General features: G+C 53.0%; 1 protein-coding gene and 1 long non-coding RNA gene across 2 annotated transcripts; both read left to right on the forward strand.

Moving 5' to 3' along the window:
• The first annotated feature begins 1612 nt into the window (after nucleotides 1-1612).
• On the forward strand, nucleotides 1613-5339 carry BTG2 (BTG anti-proliferation factor 2). Its single transcript, XM_032878319.1, has 2 exons — nucleotides 1613-1862; nucleotides 3149-5339. Exons 1-2 carry the CDS (start codon nucleotides 1709-1711, stop codon nucleotides 3481-3483), a joined length of 489 nt encoding a protein of 162 aa, XP_032734210.1. The 5' UTR covers nucleotides 1613-1708; the 3' UTR covers nucleotides 3484-5339.
• A 7546-nt stretch (nucleotides 5340-12885) lies between these two features.
• On the forward strand, nucleotides 12886-14051 carry LOC116879695. The gene is made up of 2 exons (XR_004385083.1): nucleotides 12886-13110; nucleotides 13567-14051. It is a non-coding gene; the product is annotated as an uncharacterized LOC116879695 (long non-coding RNA).
• The last annotated feature ends 5476 nt before the right edge of the window (nucleotides 14052-19527 follow it).

A 19527-nucleotide genomic window follows, 5' to 3' on the forward strand; every position in this document is an offset into this window, starting at 1 on the left:
TGCAATCATCTAGATATGAAGAAGTAACAGGTCTTGCAGCTGGATCTGAGGAGCAAAGCACAAGGAGAAGTCAAAAGTGAGTGTGAGTTTGTGAGTGCCTGGGGAAGCGATGGTATCTCCGACAGAAATGGACATCAGGACATCTCCAGGACTGGAGAAGACAGTGGGCTTGGACTGACATTAAGGTGGTGGCTGGACACCCAGGGGCGGGACAGAGCAGGTGATAGGAGCAGCAGGATGAAAGGACACAGACTACCCAGGCACAAGAGTCAGCTGTGAAAAAGTAAAACATCAGAGCGGACAATGTGAATAGGGTTTCTCTGAGGAAGGCAAGTGGAGAGAAAAGGGAGAGGTGTGAGGGGACACAGAGAGGGAACAAGGATGGGAGGGAAGCCAGAGCAGACACAGCTGAGGAAGAAGGCTGAGAAGCCTGGCATCAGGTACCCAGGAAAAGGAGGAGGGACTGCCTCCAGAGGTGGTCAGCAGGGCCCAGAGTTCAAGAAAAATAAGAATTGACAGAGGCCATTGGGTTTGATTCATTTAAAAATACATAAGGAGCATCTACTATGCCAAATGTCAGATGGGGTTAGGAGTTAGCCCCTTTGGAGGGGACATCTGCTGAGTGCCTATGATGGTCCCAGGCCCTGAACACAGTCCTGTGTGTGGACCCTGGAGATTGACACTGAGTTCTTTCTCCCAGGAGCCTGTGTTTACAAAAGTTTCAATCCACACTGAGAAAGAATGGGAGAGAGAGGGCTGAGGGACGAGGGGAGATGGAGGAAGAGGGAGTAGATGGGAAAATGTGTGCGGTTCAGAGCAGACCACTCATTTAAAAATTCTGGCATTTAAAGGAAAGCGAGAGCTAGGAAGACAACTTGAGGGGACAGAAAAGTCTTACAACACTGCCCCCACCCCTACCATCAAATAGGGAACACTTGGATGCTACCAGGCAAGAGAAAAGGCATTGGTGTAGAGGAAGGGCAGAACTTGTCTGGCGGAGGTGGGATTATTGTTGAAGTAAAAGGAAAACTTAGTCCCCATTTCCGAGGAGCCTGGAGACACCTGTTTAACAAACACGGCAAAACGGTAAAATGGTGACAAAGCGTCCGGGTGAGTGGTTCTGACAGTGGGGATTGGAAAATGTGAGAGCCAGAAAAGGGATCGAGTGGGAGAGGTGACATCAGCAAAGGAAGGCTTCCTGGAGGAGGTGGCCGGTGACCAAAGTCTTGAAGGACCGGCGGAGAGGAGAGATCCAGGCATTCCCAGCGCGGAGCGGACTGGGCGCAGCTTTCCTCCGCCGAAAGCCTTCAGTGCCCTCCCCGGCTCCCCTTTTTCTCCCCGCGCCACCCTTCGCCAGCAAGCCCGGATCGGGTTCCCAGCACTGACGTCAGCCGGCGATGACCTCAGCGCCGAGGAGGCGGCGGGGGCGGGGGCGGGGCGGGGGACTAGCGGCTAGGCCTGGCCCGGCTCGGAGCGCGCGGGGCGGGGCAGGCATCCGGCCCCGCCCCCATCCGCCGGCGGTAGCCAATCGGTGTCGCCGCGGGCTCCCCCGCCTCTCGGAACGGTATGAAAGGCGCGTCCCGGGCGAAGTCCGGGCAGAGCCCGAGCAGCGGCCCGGCGAGCGGAGAACCTCTGGTAGGCGGCACGTCCCATCGGCGACCCCTCACTGCTCCCCGCCGCTGCTACCTCCGTCCGAACTGCGCACGACATGAGCCAGGCCCGCTGGACCGGGAAGAGAACAGACATGCTCCCGGAGATCGCCGCTGCAGTGGGCTTCCTCTCCAGCCTCCTGAGGACCCGGGGCTGCGTGAGCGAGCAGAGACTAAAGGTTTTCAGCGGGGCTCTCCAGGAGGCACTAACAGGTGAGCCCCGCCGAGGATCCTGGCTTCCGTCGAGCCCTGCCACTGGGGTTCGGCCCCGCCTTCCTGCCTAGTCCGTCTTTCCTCTCCTCTTAGGGCAGGGCTCCCCTCGCGAGCAGCACCGGCCCGCATCGCCGCGTTCACCTGGGTCGTGTCTCTCCTGCGCGGCCCTGCGCTCGGGTCTCGATGGATGATGGCTCTGGTGGGGCGCGTTCCTCCACACAGACCCTTGTCCTGGAGTGCGAGCCCAGGCCCCGGCTTCTGTCCCGGGAGAGGAGGCACCTGCGGGCCTGAGTGCAAGCTCATTCCCCTTACTGAGACTTTCCAGGGGCGCTGGGGGCGAGCCAGCCCAGCCAGCCATGGGCTAGTTATGGGGGAAGAAGGCACAGCTGACCCTTCTCAACAACTTGGATCCTCATCGTGGTTCTTCAGGCGGCGCAGGGCTGCGTGTTCCCTGGGCGGGTTGTTGCCTCGTTCGAAGTTGGAATCCCGGCCCCATTTGTATGCTTTGGCTCCCCTTAGCCATCTGCCACCCATTATGGTACTGAGAAAGCCTTGTAGGTAGTAACTGCGCTCTGCGGGCGTGTGTGCTGGGGCGGGGGCGGCCTGACAGGCGAGGTTGACAAGAGATAAGCCCCGGCTGCCTGGGGAGAGACCTATCTCCCAGCTGTTTCTAGACGGTTAGCCCCGAGTCTCCAGCAGAGATAGCCATCTTCAAACGTGCCCACACAGATCCTACCTCCCGAGGAGCAACATCCATTTCATCAAAAACAACTGGGTTTTCACTCCTCTCACCGCTGCCAGAAGGTCTCTGGCTTTTGTAGGAGGCAGAGGGGGCCTCTGGGGCCCAGGGTGGGAGACACAGTGACTTGCTGTGGGTCTGACAATGAGGGCCGCCTTGCTGGCCTTGCAGCTTCAGCTCATAGGTCTCCAGAGGCCCTGCCTGGACATGTCCTCCCCAGGCTCACCCCTCCTTCTTAAACAGAGAGAGTGCCAAAAGCAATACACTAGCTACTTGGGATGGCCCCGGAGCTGTGGGACTCCCTTCCCATACACCCTCACATCCTTGTCCTAGAAGAAGTGAGGGGGGAAAATCCCGTAACGTTCTCTGCTTCAGTGGCCAGAGGATTTCAGGAGGGTCCTGGAACTCCTGAGAAACCACATTGCTCACTTACAATCTCTGGGTTCCTTCCTCTACTCCTGTCTCTTCATCCCCATCCCCCCTTGCGGTAGCCTTCACAGCCCGGCTGCTCTAACCAGGGCATCTCCCTCTTGTTCCATCCCCGCAGAGCACTACAAACACCACTGGTTTCCTGAAAAGCCGTCCAAGGGCTCCGGCTACCGTTGCATCCGCATCAACCACAAGATGGACCCCATCATCAGCAAGGTGGCCGGCCGGATCGGACTCAGCCAGCCCCAGCTGCACCAGCTGCTACCCAGCGAGCTGACCCTGTGGGTGGACCCCTACGAGGTGTCCTACCGCATCGGGGAGGATGGCTCCATCTGTGTCCTGTACGAGGAGGCCCCGGTGGCTGCCTCATACGGACTCCTCACCTGCAAGAACCAAATGATGCTGGGCCGGAGCAGCCCCTCGAAGAACTACGTGATGGCGGTCTCCAGTTAGGGTCCCCCGCCGCCCCCGCCAGGCACGCTACTGTACTCATTCTGCCGTGACAACAGGCCACCGCATACCTCAACCTGGGGAACTATTTTAAATGAAGAGCTATTTATATATATATATAAATATATATTTTTTTTTTAAGAAAAGGGGAGAAAAAAAAAACCAAAAGATTTTTTTAAAGAAAAATCCTTAAAGGGAGCTGCTCAGAAGTGGCCTCCCCAGGTGCCTTTGGAGAGAACTGTTGTGTGCGCTTGAGTCTGGGACCCAGTGCCTGCCTACGGGAGGGGGCGAGTCATGAGGGGGCGGGCCTGGCAGGGGTGAGGTGGGAGAAGCTTGGCTGGCCCCCCAGGAAGATGTGAGAAGGGAGCAAGCAAGGTTAGCAACTGTGAATGAGAGTGGCCAGGATCTGGCGTGCAGCAGGGAGAAGAGAGGCTGAGTTCAGACCTCTCGCTCTTCAGAGCAGGATACCTGCCTGCACCCCTGGGCCCTCTCCTCCTCAGGGGCATTCAAGCCTGGATTTCAATTATGCTATGTTGCCTAATCTTCTATTTTTCCGGGGAGATCTAGGGCAGAAAGTGAAAAGTCCTCTCCCAGTTGCTTCTATCCTAAGCAGCTTTTCTCGAAATCATGACTTGTTTCTGATTCTACACTCAGGGGCCTGTAGATGTTGCTTCTCAGGCAGGAAACAAAAAGCTTTTTGTTTTGTGGGGGTCGTGGGGGGGTAAGGCAGGAGTTAGAGGTTATTGGGGTTAGGACGGAAGGGTACCTTGCACAAAACCTTGGCTTTGCTATGTGCTGCTCTGTGCGGGGGTGAATAACTTGGGGGTGGTTTGCAATGGAATTTTGGGACCCAAAGAGTATCCACTTGGGGATATTTGTTTTTGGCCAAACCCTTTGTTTGGAACCACACGAAACTCCTGATGCTGCCGCCACTACCCCTTTGAAAGCTGACTCAAAAGCTACGGGGAACTCCAGGTTCTTTATTACTGCCTTCTTTTGCAAAGCACAACACTCCTCCCTGACTCTCCCGCTCTTGTCCCCTTCTGGTTGGGTCATGGAGCCGCCCAACTTTCCAGAACAAGAGCTCTCACTCACTGTGCAATATGGCCTCCTGGGTCCCAGGAGAGTCTGAAGGGGAACTGCTTCCCGGAATCCCCTGGTGCCCTGGAGGACTTAGGGAACTCTCCCTCCTCCCTCCATGCTTGGGACTCTGGCTGGCTGGTCAGCCTTGTAGGTGTTCCTTGGCTGAATGGGAGGCCCCAAGTCCTGCAACTACTTGGTATTCGTGTAGGGCTGACACTAAAAGCCACAATCCTGGGCACTGCTTTTTTTTGTTTGTTTTTTTTTTGTTTTTTTCTCCCCCTTCTGTGGTGCTCAGAGCACCCGTGGGGAAGTTGCTGTCTCAGTACAATCCAAGTTTGTCTCTAGACTTGTGCAATATTTACTGTTCTGGGTTGGAGCCCATGGAAGTCCATACTGGGAAGAAACCCTTCCTACGGTTTTTCAGTGACATTAGTGAGGAGTCCCTCAGAAGGCCTTGAGTTTTCCAACCCCGAATCACTTTAGAAGGGTGTAGCTACAGCATCTGGTCGACCTGGCTCCCCTCCTACAACAGCCTACCTGGCTGTTGCCCCTTAGTGAGGAACTTTTCTCCCTAACCATCCCCTACCCCAGGGGTCCCTGCTCCACAGCCAGTCCCCTTCCCTGGATTCCTGAACTAGTCAGTCCTGACACAAAGGTGCTATTTACCAAACACTCTCCCTCCCCGCCGCCCCATTCCTGCCAATTCTGCCCCCTTTTCAACTCTAGACTCCAAGCTGCCTTCCCAGACCCTGCTTCCAGCCTTTCTTGCTTTAAAGGTAACTTCAGGCCTGCAGACCCAAGAGCTCCTTTTCTGGCCTGTGGGTAGAAACGAAGCTGTGAATCCCCACAGACTGTGGTGTTGCCTCTTGTCTACAAACAGGCCCCTGCCTTTTTAAAAGCAGCCTCAGGGTCTCGTGCTTCATCTTCTCTCGGGTTTGTTTTTGGTTTTTTTTTATGTTCACTTTAAAAACAGCAAAACACCCAGAGCTGGACTGTTGAGCAGGCCTGTCTCTCCTATGAAGTAAAAATAATAGTCATACATTTGTAAGCTATATTCTGACAGAAAAATCAAAGGTTACTAATTGTATAATAGTGTTTTTATATGGAAGAATGTACAGCTTTATGGACAAATGTACGCTTTTTTGTTGTTGTTGTTACTTTAATAAAAATGTAGCAGTTGAAGCCGTGTGGTTTAAAGAAGGTCACATTCCCACATCACTGAGCCTTTCCCTTGAATCCAAATCCTTTCTTGGTGTCTCAGTGTTTCCCTTCAGCGACCCCCGAAGGCCTATAGCATGTGGCTTGTATAAAAGAAAAATCTAGTTGTGTGACTCCTTCCTCCGTCCTTTAATGCATATTCTCACTTCCCTGTGACCCTGCTGGACGGGCCCGGGTTCTAGACTGCACTCCCGGAGTCTGGCCAGGTCTCCTGCATCTGTTCTTGCTGGGCCTCGGCTGTGCTCACACATTTGCTCATTCAGCACGTGTGACCTGTCCGTCCACACGAGGCACGGAAAATATTACACGTGATTGGGACTCATAACCCGAGTCTCAGGCTGAGATGGTAGAGCCGGGGACCCCGCACCCCTTCCCGGGCTGGGGCAGAATTGTCAGAAAGTTCCAGGTCCAGGCTCTGTCATCTCAGGACGGCCATTTGGTACCTCCGTTCCTGTTAGACAAGAACAGCTGGGCTGCAGTATCTGGGGCCTGCAGACCAAGGCTATACCAGTTGCTAAAGAGCAGCTACTCCCGAGAGCAAAGATTTGTTACCAATTTATTACTCCCCGGGCCGTGTGGATCAGACATATGCAAGGAAATAAGAGCAGCCTTCACCATCCCGGACTCCTGTGTTCTGTCCATGAGGCTTGACACAGGCTTCAGCACCCCCCACCCCACTTAGGAGCTCAGCATTTCCCACGGAGATCACAAGGACATCATGGACCTGGGCTAGTTTGTTTGTTTGTTTGTTTGTTTCCCTAGCCAGCCGTGGGCTGTATTTAAATTAAATTTTAAACATATTGATTCATGAAAAGAAACCCACCCATCAACACACGCTTCATTTCACACCTCCATGATCCTCGTCAATGAATTTGTGGTTGACCGAGGTGTCCTAGATGGCCGGGGGACCGGAGAGGCTGTGTATGGTACAGTGGGAGGGTAGAGGAGGCAGGAGATGGGGCTGGGGGAAGCCGGCTCATCTGTCTCACAGATAGACTTGATTATAGGGACCCACTTGTGTCAAGAGGTTATTTGAAGGAATGGTCGCATTTTCGTCGGTAGCTTCGAACACAAATGTCCTAGGCACTCGTTTGTAAGGACCCGCCTTGAGGGATGTAAGGAAAGGGTTAGGGTTGCATTTTTGTCTATCCCGCTGTGTTATTCTTGTGCACCTATCTTCTTGTCTCCTAAGAGGCTCCACTCATGAAGGAGATTTCATTGTGTTCCTACTTCTAGCAGAAAGCCTGAAAGGGAGGGTGATCTGGAGGCCAAGGGGACATATCATCACCCACTTGTCTCCAAGCCAGGGTGACTTCAGAATGGCAGACAGGTCTGGGGGCTGTTCGTGACTCCTGGTAGCCTGACAGTCCCTCAGCAGACATGGGAGTGTTCTGTGACCAAGCACGGTCTTCTTTACTGTAGATCTGGCCCATTTCAGCAGGGGCGGTGAGTACCCCTTGGCCAGCTGGGGTCCAGGGGCTGTGGACCGGAGCAAACAGTTTGAGGAGTTGTAGCTGATGGGTCGCCTGTGTTCAGGGACTGGGCGTTGCTCGGTCCACTCTGCTCCCCGTTTCCCCACTTGGTACACCTCGCCCTCCTGGGAGACCTGTGCTCGGTCAGCTGTTTCTGGATGATATCACACTGTCCAGAGAGTGTAGATGGGGCCTGGGAGCTGCGGATTAAGAGCCCATCCCAGATTCTGATAAGGACATGTGGGTGGGGGAGGCTTTGATGCTTCAACAAGCAAGCCCAGGGGGAAGAAAGCCTCCCCTGCGAGTCTGACATCGCCTCTGGAACAGCCTCTCATAAGCAAAGGCACTGAGGGCCTCCTGGCTTCCAGGGCCACACTGGCCCGGAGGCCCAGTGTAGCAGGATGCCGCGGAAGGAGTTCTGCACCGGGGAGGGAGAATAGATGGGTTGTAGCTCAGGTTCTTCCTAATGAGCTGCGTGAACTTGGACAAGCCCCTCAATTTTCCTCTCAGAAATTAGGGAGTTGGATTAGATGACCTCTGTTTCTTTCTTTGGCTTTTGATTCTAAATCATCTCCATTATCCTAGCAATCACGGAGGGCAAATGAGCCCAATTATGATCATTATTTTCAATTAGATGAACTGGAAGGTCACTTGGGTTGGGACATGGAGAAATACACCTCCCCTTGCTTGACTCTGACTCTGGCCTGTGATAAGGTTTCGATGTCATGCACAGCGAGACAGTGCTGCGGAGGTCAGCAGCTCAGGTAGTGGGGTGAGGTTGTTGGGGGTCTGATCTCACCTCTACTGCCCAGCTCCTGGCCCTGCCACCTGGAGCAAGTTATTTCACCCGGCCTCCATTTCCCCAACTGTAAAATGGGAGTAAGGATAGAACCATCTCAAATGTTGAGAAGGATTAAATGAGGTCTAAACCACTTAGAGTAGCTCTTGGCATATTTAAGTACCCTACAGGAGAATTGTAGTTTTAAGGAGAAGTTAATCTGAATTGGGAGATGAATAAGGACACTCTGACATTCTGGTAACCAGGAGGAAACCATGTATTTAAGGAGTATTTCTATTAGAGTCTTCCTGGAGGGTGGCAGTTAACAACATTGGAGCAGCCTTTGGCCTCCCCCACTGAAAGATGATTTTCAATCCTTTGCTGAAAAGTCTTCACAGCCCAGGGGCACCTGTCTGGCTCAGTCAGTAGAGCATGTGGCTTTTCATCTCCAAGTCGTGAGTTCAAGTTCCACCCTGGGTGTGGAGCCTACTTAAAATAAAAAAAAAACAAACAAACAAGTCTTCAGAGTCCAAGAACCCTTCCTGATATCATGGAACCCAGAGGACATACTCCCTAAGTCTATGCAGAACGAATGAATGCACTCATACCTGACCTCTGCCATTCTTGCCCAAATGTACCATGTCCTTCCCGCCAGACATTTGACCATATTAGGAGGAGGGGAGCTCTGACCTCTTGGCTCCGTGAGCTGCTTATGGATTAATACCAAACTGGGCTCTGTGCTCATTCACACACACGGTGGGTGGGGAGACGGATTTTCCAATAACAACTTTGCTTATCTCCATCCTGCCCACGGTGGAATCACACCCACGCGTTCCTTCCGGGAAGAGAGAGAAATGGGGAAGCTGACAAGGGCAAGCCTGGTGAGTTCTGGAGAGTTCTGGTTTTCCCTCTGTACCACTTTTTTGCAGAGCTGGCATGAAAAACATCTGAACTCAGTCTAAGAAGCTATCGGGACCCCGGATAATGATCTTACACAAACAAGCGTGCTGAGATGGGTTGTCTGTCCTTTTCATGGCTTTGACAGGGGTCTGCTGCTCTGGGCACCCACAGCTCCAAGTCATTTTGCTCCCACTTGAAGTGGCTCTCCCACTCTCCACCCCTGTTCCCATAAACGAGGGCAGGCCTTTATTCAACCCTTGTCCAGCAAACCTGTTGGACTGCCCAGAGCACATCAGATAAGGCGATGTTATAGCTGGGCAGGTTGGAGCAAGGGCTACTTTCTATGCCCACACCGGCAGGGAGGAGCTGTTTAAACTTCGGTGGGCACCAGAGGAGCGAAGGTATGGCCAGGCCGGCAGTGAAGAAGGACAGCGGGACAGAGATTGCCGTGAACACAGAGAGTGAGCTCAGGCTTTGTCTGAAAAGGATCCTGCCCTTTAGCTGTAGTCTGCTGTGCTCCTGGGAGACCCGTGATACCAGACGCTGTGATTTTTCAAGAGAAATATGAAATAGAGACTTTTATTTCACATCTACTTAAGTTCTAACGATGACAACTGATTTTTTTTTTTTAAGTGGTAAACTGCTTTTAAGTACTCATTTGCCTAGGCTTCCCATTTGTGACTTGTGATGTGTCTTAGACCACTGGGATGGGGGGCGGGGGGAGGTAGGGCTTTCTGACCCCAGCCCCCATACTAGGATGAGGCCATGCATTGAGGACATCAATGGCACACCGTCACCATGGCCATGATCTCTTGAAGGAACTTCCTAGCATGTTCTGGATAGGACCGAGGGCATACATGGGGCCTCTGCTTACCCTCCAAGGATTAGATTAAAAGCAGTTCAGCCCACCCTCAGCTGGTGCCCATTAACTCAGGCCTCTCAGTCTTTGCTCCAGGAATATTCTGACTCCTCCTACCTACCTACTTTGGTTAACTCTCATCTCTCAAGCTTTAGATCTTCTCTTCCAGCTTTTCAATGACATTGTCCCTTCCCATGCTACCCAGTTTTTTCCTCTGTCCTAGTCCTTATAACCCTGAATTTACTGCTATAATGCTTGCCCGGGACCTTCCCTGAGCATTGTCTGGTGCTTAGTAGGTATTAGTGAATTTTGGTTGAACAGGTGAATGTTAAAGTTGCCAAGAGTGGAGGCTAATTGATGAAAGGAATTTGGGGGAGGAGTGGAAGAAAAAAAATCAAGTCCATTTAGGGTGTGCCAGCCAGGGGTCCCAGCTCAGAATGGCTAACTTGTGATCTCACCTTCTTAAGAAAACAATCCTTTGAATCTTGCAGGCTCTTAGGTCTCTAAGCACCTGCTATTGAAATGTAAATGTTACTTAGAGAGGGGTGGACACACTTTAAATCATAATGTAGGGGAACCTCAGTTATCAATTAACTCCCTAAAGTGGGTTTACCCAGAAGGTAATCACCTGGACAGAAGGCTGGGCTATGACGTGTGGGGAAGGAATTCTGACCGCGGTAGCAGGATAGGGAGAACTCACTTCAGAGATACTGAATACTGCTCCTGTCCACAGAAATCCTTCCCAATGTCTACTTTGGAGGCCAGCTGCCAGGTGGTAGAAACACCCCCGGTCTTAAGAGTTGGGAAATAGGGGCCCTAGCTTTAGGTCTGACAAAGACTAGTACTAGATTAGTCTTTGGCATTTTAGACTAATCTCTTCCCTCTTCTGAGCCTCCGTTTTCTCATCTGTAAAATGAGTCACTCGTGCTGAATCACCTCTCACCAGCCAATTTCCATTTTCTAACAGAACAGGAAAATCTCGGATTCCTCTGTGCTGTGTACTCCCAGGTCCTACCATGTCACACTTGAGATAACACAACAGCCTTCCACCCACCTCCCTACCGGGCCCAGCCAGCAGCCCGGGGCCACTGAAAACTTCGTTTTCCTCAAGCCATTCCCTTTCTGCTGCCTTCCTTTGCCGTTTTGAGTGTCCAAGATGGGGATACAAGACTCTCCCAATCTTTCCAACCCCAGACACCCTGGGAAGCGGCCTCACAACGCCAGGACCCCCTACCTTCTCAATTCTCTGCTTCTTACCTTTACTCAAGCCATGACCACATCTCCAAGTCTCTCTACCCTGCCAGTTACAGCGGCCACAAACCACTTGTCTAAGTACTCTGACATACTTTCCTCTAGGACAGGAGCCGGTGCTGGGCACTGAACACTGGCTGTTCCCACGCACTCTGCCGGGGGCCGTACACAAAGCCTCTCCCCTGTGGCCTCCACAAGCACCCTGGGAGATGCTTCAGGCTCAGGCTCACAGACAAAGGAGGCAAAGCACCAGTAAGGAGAGGGGGCGGTGGTGGAAACAGATTTATCTGGATGTGTCTGTCTCCAGAGTCCATGCTTTTTCCCCCTTCACCTGCCACCTCTCTGAGATGTGTTCCCTGAATAACTCCACTGAGCTCTTGAAAAACAGTCTCACCTTGAGGCTTTTCAACACTGATACCTATGGTTTAAAAGTGCTTACACTTTCACAATACATTCCTTATTCCAGGACCTCTTAATGATGTACACACATCACTTATTACTGTTTACATCCGGATAACAAACACGGTCAGCACATCTCCACGCATGGCTTGGGGATGATGTCTGGAGGCTTTGCAAGCTCAAGTCCCCTCTCCAACTGTCAGCACACACGCCCCCCTGGGAGGGACACTTGCCTTCTATTTCTCCTCACACCCCCGTGTGCGGCCCACGTCTCGGGGTGTGCAGTCTGAGGGCGCTGGCCCTTGAGTGAAAGGCTGTGGTTGAGTAAACTGTGTCTGACCCTCAGGTGGCTGTGGGGCCCATGCCTTCTCACCGCCCCCTTCCACTCTTCCCACTCCAGACTGCAGGAAGGAAGGTGCCCACTCTGGGAGTTTCCTAAGAGGGGGTGAGGGAGCCCCCGTGGGCTGGAGCCCCTGCGGTCCCACGTGGCTCCCAGCTCATGGTCTGCACTCCAGCCAGCGTGTTCTTGGGCCCATGCTGGTGGTAGGGCTTGCCTGGCTCTCCGGAGTCCAGTCTGTTCCACCCAGAGCCACAGCCACTTGAAGTCGAGAGCAGTGAGTTGGCAGAGACCAAGGCAGATCTAGATAAGGCTGGAAATACATGGAGACTTTTCTTTGGAATAGGCTTTCACAGGACGTGGGCGGCTACCTTGGTTAAGGGTTCTATCTTCCCACGGGGATGGACTCCGTTGGAAAGGGAGGAGACCACGGGAGGTGGGGGTGGAGTGGGGTGGAGAGGGGCAGAGGCAAAGCCTTCTGAGCCTTCTCTTCTTTATGGGTGTTCTTGCCCTGGTTCTAGGAAAGCTGGCTCTGGAGGGGACGATCCCTTTACGGGGATTGGTGGGGGAGGGGAGGACGGACGGCGCGGCAGTGGCAGTGACCTTGCGTTTGAGCAACTCAGCGGCTCTTTCTCAGCAGCCAGTGGGGGCCAGAAGTGCAACTAAGCACCTGAGCACGCCCCACCCCCAGTTCCTCACAGGCCCAACTCCTCTGGCAAACTCTTTCTTCTTTCGGGTGGAGGTCCCCCTGCCAGCTGCCCTCTCCTCCAGGTGTTTCCTGTGGGCCCTTTGTTTGCCCGCAGGGTAGCTGAGGGCGGGGGCGGCGGGGGGCGGGGGAGGGGCGTCTCTTTGGGCCTCCTGTTAACCAATGTCTGCCTGCGGAGGGGAAGCCGGGGCTCCTGTATCTGGGGAGAACCGACCACAAGCAGCAGCTGCCTCCCAACACCTGCCCCGCTGCGAGTCTGTAAACAGTGCCGGGCCCAGGAGGCTTCCTCCGCAGAGCAGGGAGGAGGGGGGCGTGGCGTGGCGGGGTGTGTGTGTGTGTGTGTGTGTGTGTGTGTGTGTGTGTGTGTATGTGTATGCATGCGCGCGCGCGTTGGGTCAGACCAAAGGGGGTCATTTCCCAAATGAATTGTCCAGAAGCTTCCCACCCCAGTTCTCCTTTCCCCAGAGGAGGAGTCAAGGCCTAAAGTGTGGGTCACCCCAGGAACCTCAGGGCAAAGGACTCTAATCCCTACTGGACAAGCCCAGGCGGTACTGGGTCACCCTCTGCTGTCCACCTGCCACGAAATGGATGGCATTGCTTCTCGAGGGGAAAGCCAAGAGCAGCCAGGTAGAGCTGAAATAACTGCCCACCCCATCTTCACCAAGCCCTCTCCCCAGCACCCCCAGCAACCCCTCAGCACTCCCACCCCCAGCCGGTTGGTGCAAAGCCACATGCTGTCTTGGGTTTCTCGCTGGCCTCTCTTCTCGGGAAGGTGGGCCTTATTTGTGGTTCAGATTTCTCAATTTCGGCTTAAATAATCCAGTCATCTGGATGATTATTTCATTTATGTCTCCCTGTCAGGTTATTGGCCCCTGGGGAGCTAGGCTGTTTGGCTGCTACATTTTATCTCCAGCACTTGCACGGGGCCCTGGCACATGGTGGGCTCACTACAATACTGCAAATGAATGAAGGGATGTTCCCTTTCTCATCCCTTTCTGTCTTTATGTTTGTGGTGGGCCAACAGAATAACAATAATAGCACCAGCGAACATTCATTGTGTTCATAATCTCGTTAAATCCTCAGAAACCCAGGCACTGATATTATTACTGTTTAACTAGAGAAGAGGAGACCAAGGCTCTGGAAGGTGAAGCCCGGGATCTACAGGTGTACCGCTACCGAGTGGTGAGGCCAAGTTCAAATCCAGAATGAGAAATGAGAAACAAGAAGAAAAATGAAGCCACAACTGGACCCATGGCTTCTTCTAATTCTTCCTGCCCTCCCTCAGTGCTCTGGTCTGCTGGACTCCAGGAACTTCTACACCAGGCCACAGTTCACATTACAGAAAGTCAAAAAAGATCAGAAAGTCTGGGATCTCCATCTTCCACATCTTTTAAGTTCAAGCTCGGGTTGTCTCTCCTCTATGAAATCCTTGCCATTTGTCCTGAAGTAACTTTACAAAAACCTTCTGAACTCTCAAAGGAAGGAGTTGCTGCTCCCTCCCTCCCCAACTCCCAGGTAGGGTTTTGTGTCCATATGTCTTCCATGAATTTTCTTTTTTGTTTATGTATATTTCCAATCGACTATAAGCCCCTAGAGATCACCTCTGAATAACATCTGGGTCTAATACAGTACCTGGGTCTGAATCTGACAGCAAGAGGGCTGGGGGACAAGGTCTTCTGTTCTAGGCACTCACGTGACCAGCCCCTCCTCTGCCCTTTGTGTCTTTCCAGTTGGAGACATCTCAATCCAGTAGGAAAGAACCAACCAGATGGATTGCTTCATCCCTCGCTGCTGATTTCCCAGCCCTGGTGCAAAACACAGGAACTCCCTCTGTTCATTGTGACCCACTTCCTTTCTTCCCTGGGCCTGCCAGGGTGGAGGCTTAGGTCCCAGTGGCTTCTTTTGTTTTTCCAAAAGGCAAACAACCTCCCTGTCATCGTTGCTGCTTGACCAAGAGACTTTCCCCGTGTCACCTCCCAGGTGGGGAAAACAAAAAATGGAACGCTGAGGGCATTGTGGGATGAGATTCAAAGACAAGATGGAACAGGACATACATGCACTTGTTAAAATTATAGTATTATTGGAAGGTGAGGGATTGGAGTGGATTGACGCTGAGCTTGGAGTCCAGGGTCTATATCTGGAGTCTAGCACAGGGCCAGCTGTGTGCGATGACTTGGAAGACCTTTTCTCTTGGTTGAGTGGCAGCTTTTGGTCTGCCCTTTGATGCCCTAAGATGGGTCCTTGGGAGATGCCTAGGGTTGGGGGAGGGCAGAGATGAGGAAATAAAGTTTTTGTCCTCAGGGTATCACCAGTGCAAAGGAGGTGATGGGATAATTACATACGAGATTAAATGGAAATGACACAGAACGATGCATGACACAGAAGTACGTGCCCAGATGGTTGTTAGACACATGGAAATGGTCAGGGATGGGTGAGGTTAGCTTGAGTGAGGGTTGGGAAAGAGAGATGTTTTGAGAAATGCCTTTACTATCTTCTGCTAGAGAGAAGAAACCCAAACCAGCTGAGCACTGTCACCTCTGCCAACACAAACAGCAGGAGGTCAGGTGGGTGGATGGAAGGGCAGGGGCATGAAGGCAGGTAGGGGGAGAGTGGAGAGCTCTGTCCCCTGTGTCCCTGGGCAGCAACTCTGCTCCATCCCCTCTCCTCATCCCCCAACCCAGCAACTCCCACCCCCCAGCACCATCAGACCAGACATTTTGCAGAAAATACAATGGAGGGTACAGTTTAGCCCAGAGGCAGGCCTGTGGCCTCAGAATCATAATTTTGCATTTGCTACACTTTGTTTTAAGATCCAAGGAATGATTGCCCTTTGTTTTGATTTTTTTGAGATCTCTTAGCCCCTTAACCTAAAGTCCCCCCCACCAAGCCTCCCTAATGGGGCTGGGCTGATGCTGGAAGACAGAGAGAGAAGGGAGACAAAAATCAGAGATTCAAGAGCCTGGCGGGTGGGTGGGGTAAGCAGGGGGAGCCTCCATCCTTGCTGGATAAAAAAAGGATCTTTGCATCACCCTAGACCTTTCTGCTTTCAACTGCCTCACAAAAGAACAGGTACGAAGTACTTTAAAAATGTTGAAAGTGCCATGCCCAGTCTACCTCCTGGGAGGAAATTGAGAGTAAAGCCTTATATTTGCACAGCCTCCCCTGTGTAGAGAACATCAGATTGCACATCAGCTTATTTTCCAGGGCGCTGGGAGGCAGAGGCCGCAGGTGATTTTACCCCCCACCGACAGAGAGAAAACTGGGACTCCGACCGCGGGGATGACCTGTCCAAGTTACACAACAACCAGATGGTGAGCTGAGAGCGGAGTTGGGTCCTCTGATTCCTGGTCCACTCCTCTCCGTGAGCTTCTGACGTTGGAGAGCGTGTGCGGATTATTTTGATGGGATCCCATTCTAGAACAACTCGAACTTGATTATTTAATGGCAGAAGACCCTAATCCCACTGTTTTCCACCTGTCCCAAGGCCCTGGATTGTCCATTTAACCCTATTTCTGAAGAGGCAAAACAATGCCCAGCCAAGGGATTTTGCGACACGAAAGCCTCAAAGCGCAAAGCCCTGAACTCCCGTGGCCCAGCCCGGCTGCCCCACATTGAGGTGTCCCTTCCCGGGGGCCCCTGGCTCTGCATGGAGCTGGCCAGAAGCCGAGGAGCAGCCACGGGGACAGAGCTTCCCCAGAGGAGGACAGATGGGCAGGCTGGCCCCAGCGCCAGTGCTTTGAACAACCTTTTTGTTTTCCAGCCAAACATCCAGTCTCAGTTCTCTGCCACCTCCCCCAACTCCCTGGCAGCCTCCCACCCCCAGCCTCGCCAACGTGTGCGTGTGTCTTTGGGCTGGCTCTGAGGAGCGGGTGGGCTCTGGAGGGATGGCGGCTGTTCTTTATGACCCAGAGCTGATGAAAGAAGGCTGGCAACTGTTGCCATCTGTCTGGTGGGACGTCATCAGGGACATTCTCGCCCATTCACTCCTTCACGCACTGCTGGGCTCAGGCCTTTGTTTGGTTGGCTGGCCCTGGGGCGGGGGTGGGGTGGGGGGGCCTTCTCTAGGGCAGTTGAGGGAGGCAGCTGGTGAAAGAAGCAGCTTCTTTGTGTCTGGACCAAACTTTCAGTGACTCACTAAGATAATTTGCATGAGGACTCTGCCCAAGGCCCAAACCGCTCAAGTGACTGACCGCCTCCAGCCCTCTCCCCATTTCACACCCCTCCACCTCCCCTCTTCTGCCTATAGCTCCCTGGGGTAGGAGAACATGACCCCCAGCTCCTCTGCAGGGCTGGGGAGCTGGAAAAGCCACTCTGGTTCTCTCTCTCCACCCTCTGTCCCCATCCCTTTCCCAGTTCCTTATGGGTCTGGTGTCTTCCTCTTTCCCCACCCCCATCCATCCCTTAGAGTTCCTCCCGGCCTGGCAGAGAGGCCAGAGCAGGAGAAAAGGCCCATTAGCTGTGCTGCAGCTGAGCAGGAAAAGAAAGGAGCTGAATAGAGCCAGTGGGGTTGGCAGCCCTCCAAGCCAGCTCCTGGTCTTTGAATAACACCCCAGGCCAGGGTCTGGGATCAGAGTGGAGTGGGGGAGGCTTTGGGGCATTTAATTATTTAAAGGTCTCAATAAAAGGAGTTAAGTCCCTGGGGAAGGGGGAGGCTAGGCAGATGGTGTGGCCAAGGATCTGGGAATCCGGTGCTGGTGAGCCAAGATGGGGGTGGGGGAGGTAGGGAGTGCTGTGCCAGAGGTCAAAGCTCAGGCTGTACGAGGGCTGGAGGACGTGAGTCGTGAGTCGGGGATTGCTCTTCAGACCCCAGCAGTGGCCCACAAGTAGCTTTTCTCTACACCAGGTGGGAGCAGGGGCTCAGCCTTTCTTTCCCGAACTCCTGCCCGCCCCCACCCTGGCCAACCTCAAAGTTCATATCTGCCCTAAGTGAGGTCCAAAGCTGGAAAGTGTGGGGATCACCCCTTTACCTCTCTACTGGTACTTAGGGATGGTTCAGATCGATTCAACAGCAGTGATCAGGGCTGGGCAGATGGATGGCAGGATTTTCCCTTCACTCATCCCTCCCTCCCTCCCTCCCTCCCTCCCTTTTTCCCTCCCTTTCTCCTTTCCTTCCCTTCCCTTCTCTTCCTTTCTTTTCCTTTCCTTCTCTTCCCTTCCCTTCTTTCTTCTTCATGGTAAAATTCATATATCATAAAATTTGCCATTTTATCTGGTTTCATTCTATATGGTGAGACCATACAGTGAGTCTGTGAAAGTACTGATGAGGCAAATAATTGGAGTTCCTGCTCTTGGGGGCAAACCCAATCACAGACATTTTCTCTGACAACATTGCAGTAAGGGCTCCATCATGAAGATCAAGGTCAGATGGGGCCCCTAGGTGGAAACATACTACCTAGGTTCCAATCTGGCGTTGCCATTTACTAGTTCTATAACCACAGGCAAGGGACTTCTCAATGCCTCAGTTTTCTCATCTTTAAAATGAGCATAAAATATAGTGCCCATTCTGTGTTGTTGAGGGGATTAATACATGAGAAGAGCTTAGAAGAGTTCTTGGATCTTAGTAAGCACAAAGTTTTATTAAATATTAATATTACCCTTTCCAGCCCAGAAGGACTTTATGTACGTTACACAATGGAAACCGAGAGAAACAGGGCATTTGGGAATTGGAACAGGGCATCTGGGAATTGGGTATGAGGCCAAAGGAGAATTTGGCGAGGACAACAATTTACTTCCCCTTTCTCCCATTTGTAACGAGCTGTGGTTGGAAATACGGCCATAGTGCGGCTCCGTAACCCCCTTTCCCACCTGCACCCCTCTTCCACCTTCCTCAGGCTGAGCCAACAGCTGTAGGTCCTCAGGCTCCGAGACCTTCTGGTCCAGACCCTTGCTTTATGGCATTTGGGGCATTACCGTTAGTCCCATTTTACCGGTGGAATAACCAATCCAAAAGGTTAGGGCGCTTGAGATTTGATTCTTTTGCTTCCTGGGGCTTTTGTCACTCTCCTTAGCCCCTCCCAGACTGCAAGGTCACCGGGCATGAGGCGGTCACTGTGGGACACACACCACAAGACATCCTCTTTGTTAGCACGGCTTCATGTCTTCCCTCGCCCTGCCTGGTGGGGTGTGTTTTCCGCACCTGCCAGCGGAGGCAGTTCTCTCGTCCTCAACCTGTCTGGGGGGCAGTGGCGATGTCTTTCAGCCTGGGACAGCGGAGGATCCCACCCGGGACCGCCTGGAATCAGAGCTGCCTGGCGAGGGTGGAGAGAGGGCAGGCTGCGGGGGTGAGGGCAAGCAGGTGTCTGGCTCCCTCCCTCCCGGATATGGGCCGAGGGAGGAGCCCTGGGGCACCCACCCAAGTCCCTCAATCCTCCACGGAGCAGCTGGCTGGACCTTGAAACTTGACCAAACGCGCTCGCTTCGGTTCTCAGAGCTTGGCTACAGCGCCCGCGCTCGGGCGTCCTCTCGCTCTGGGAAGCCCCACCTTGGTAACAGGCTGCTGATTGGCTGGCGGGGCAGCAGAGCGGGCCAATCAAAGTCTTCCCTGACGCGGGAGGTTCAGCCGAGAAGTTTTTAGAGAGGGGACTAGAGGCGGGGGCACTAGGTGGTTGCGGAGCTCAGTTGCTCAGCCCGTTGACTGCGGAGGTTGAAGCCTTTCAGAAGGAAGCGGAAAGGCGGAGCGTGGTGGCTGTGGTGCCGGGAGTCCCTCCCGTCCGCCACCTGCTGCCTGAGTGCCTTGGGTCCCTAAAACGACCGTCGTGTCCCCGCTTCTTCTACACCCTCGCAGCCATTCTTGAGCAAGTCTAGAGATTCTGGATTTCTGTCCTCTTTCCAAAGTCCCTGTAGATATGGGCGTTTATCTCCCCAAGTTCCTTCCCTGGGCCCTCTTCGCTCACCCACCTCTAAAAAAACCAGACTGACCATTGCTTCATTATACTGTATGCATTGCCACCAGCCTCATGCTCTCTGATACAGTATATATTTGTGAGGACACCTTGTGAGTGTTGTAAGAGAAAGTATCTTGAATAACTTTGTTCCCCCAGCCCA

Source organism: Lontra canadensis, unplaced genomic scaffold, assembly GCF_010015895.1.
Source record: "Lontra canadensis isolate GAN:19392208 unplaced genomic scaffold, GSC_riverotter_1.0 scaffold63, whole genome shotgun sequence".
Lineage (NCBI taxonomy): Eukaryota > Metazoa > Chordata > Mammalia > Carnivora > Mustelidae > Lontra > Lontra canadensis.

Excerpts from the sequence above, each read along its gene's own strand:
- BTG2 (XM_032878319.1), top strand. The coding sequence starts at position 1,709 with ATGAGCCAGGCCCGCTGGACCGGGAAGAGAACAGACATGCTCCCGGAG. Across the intron at positions 1,863-3,148 it reads TCTCCAGGAGGCACTAACAG|AGCACTACAAACACCACTGG; the intron begins GTGAGCCCCGCC and ends CCATCCCCGCAG.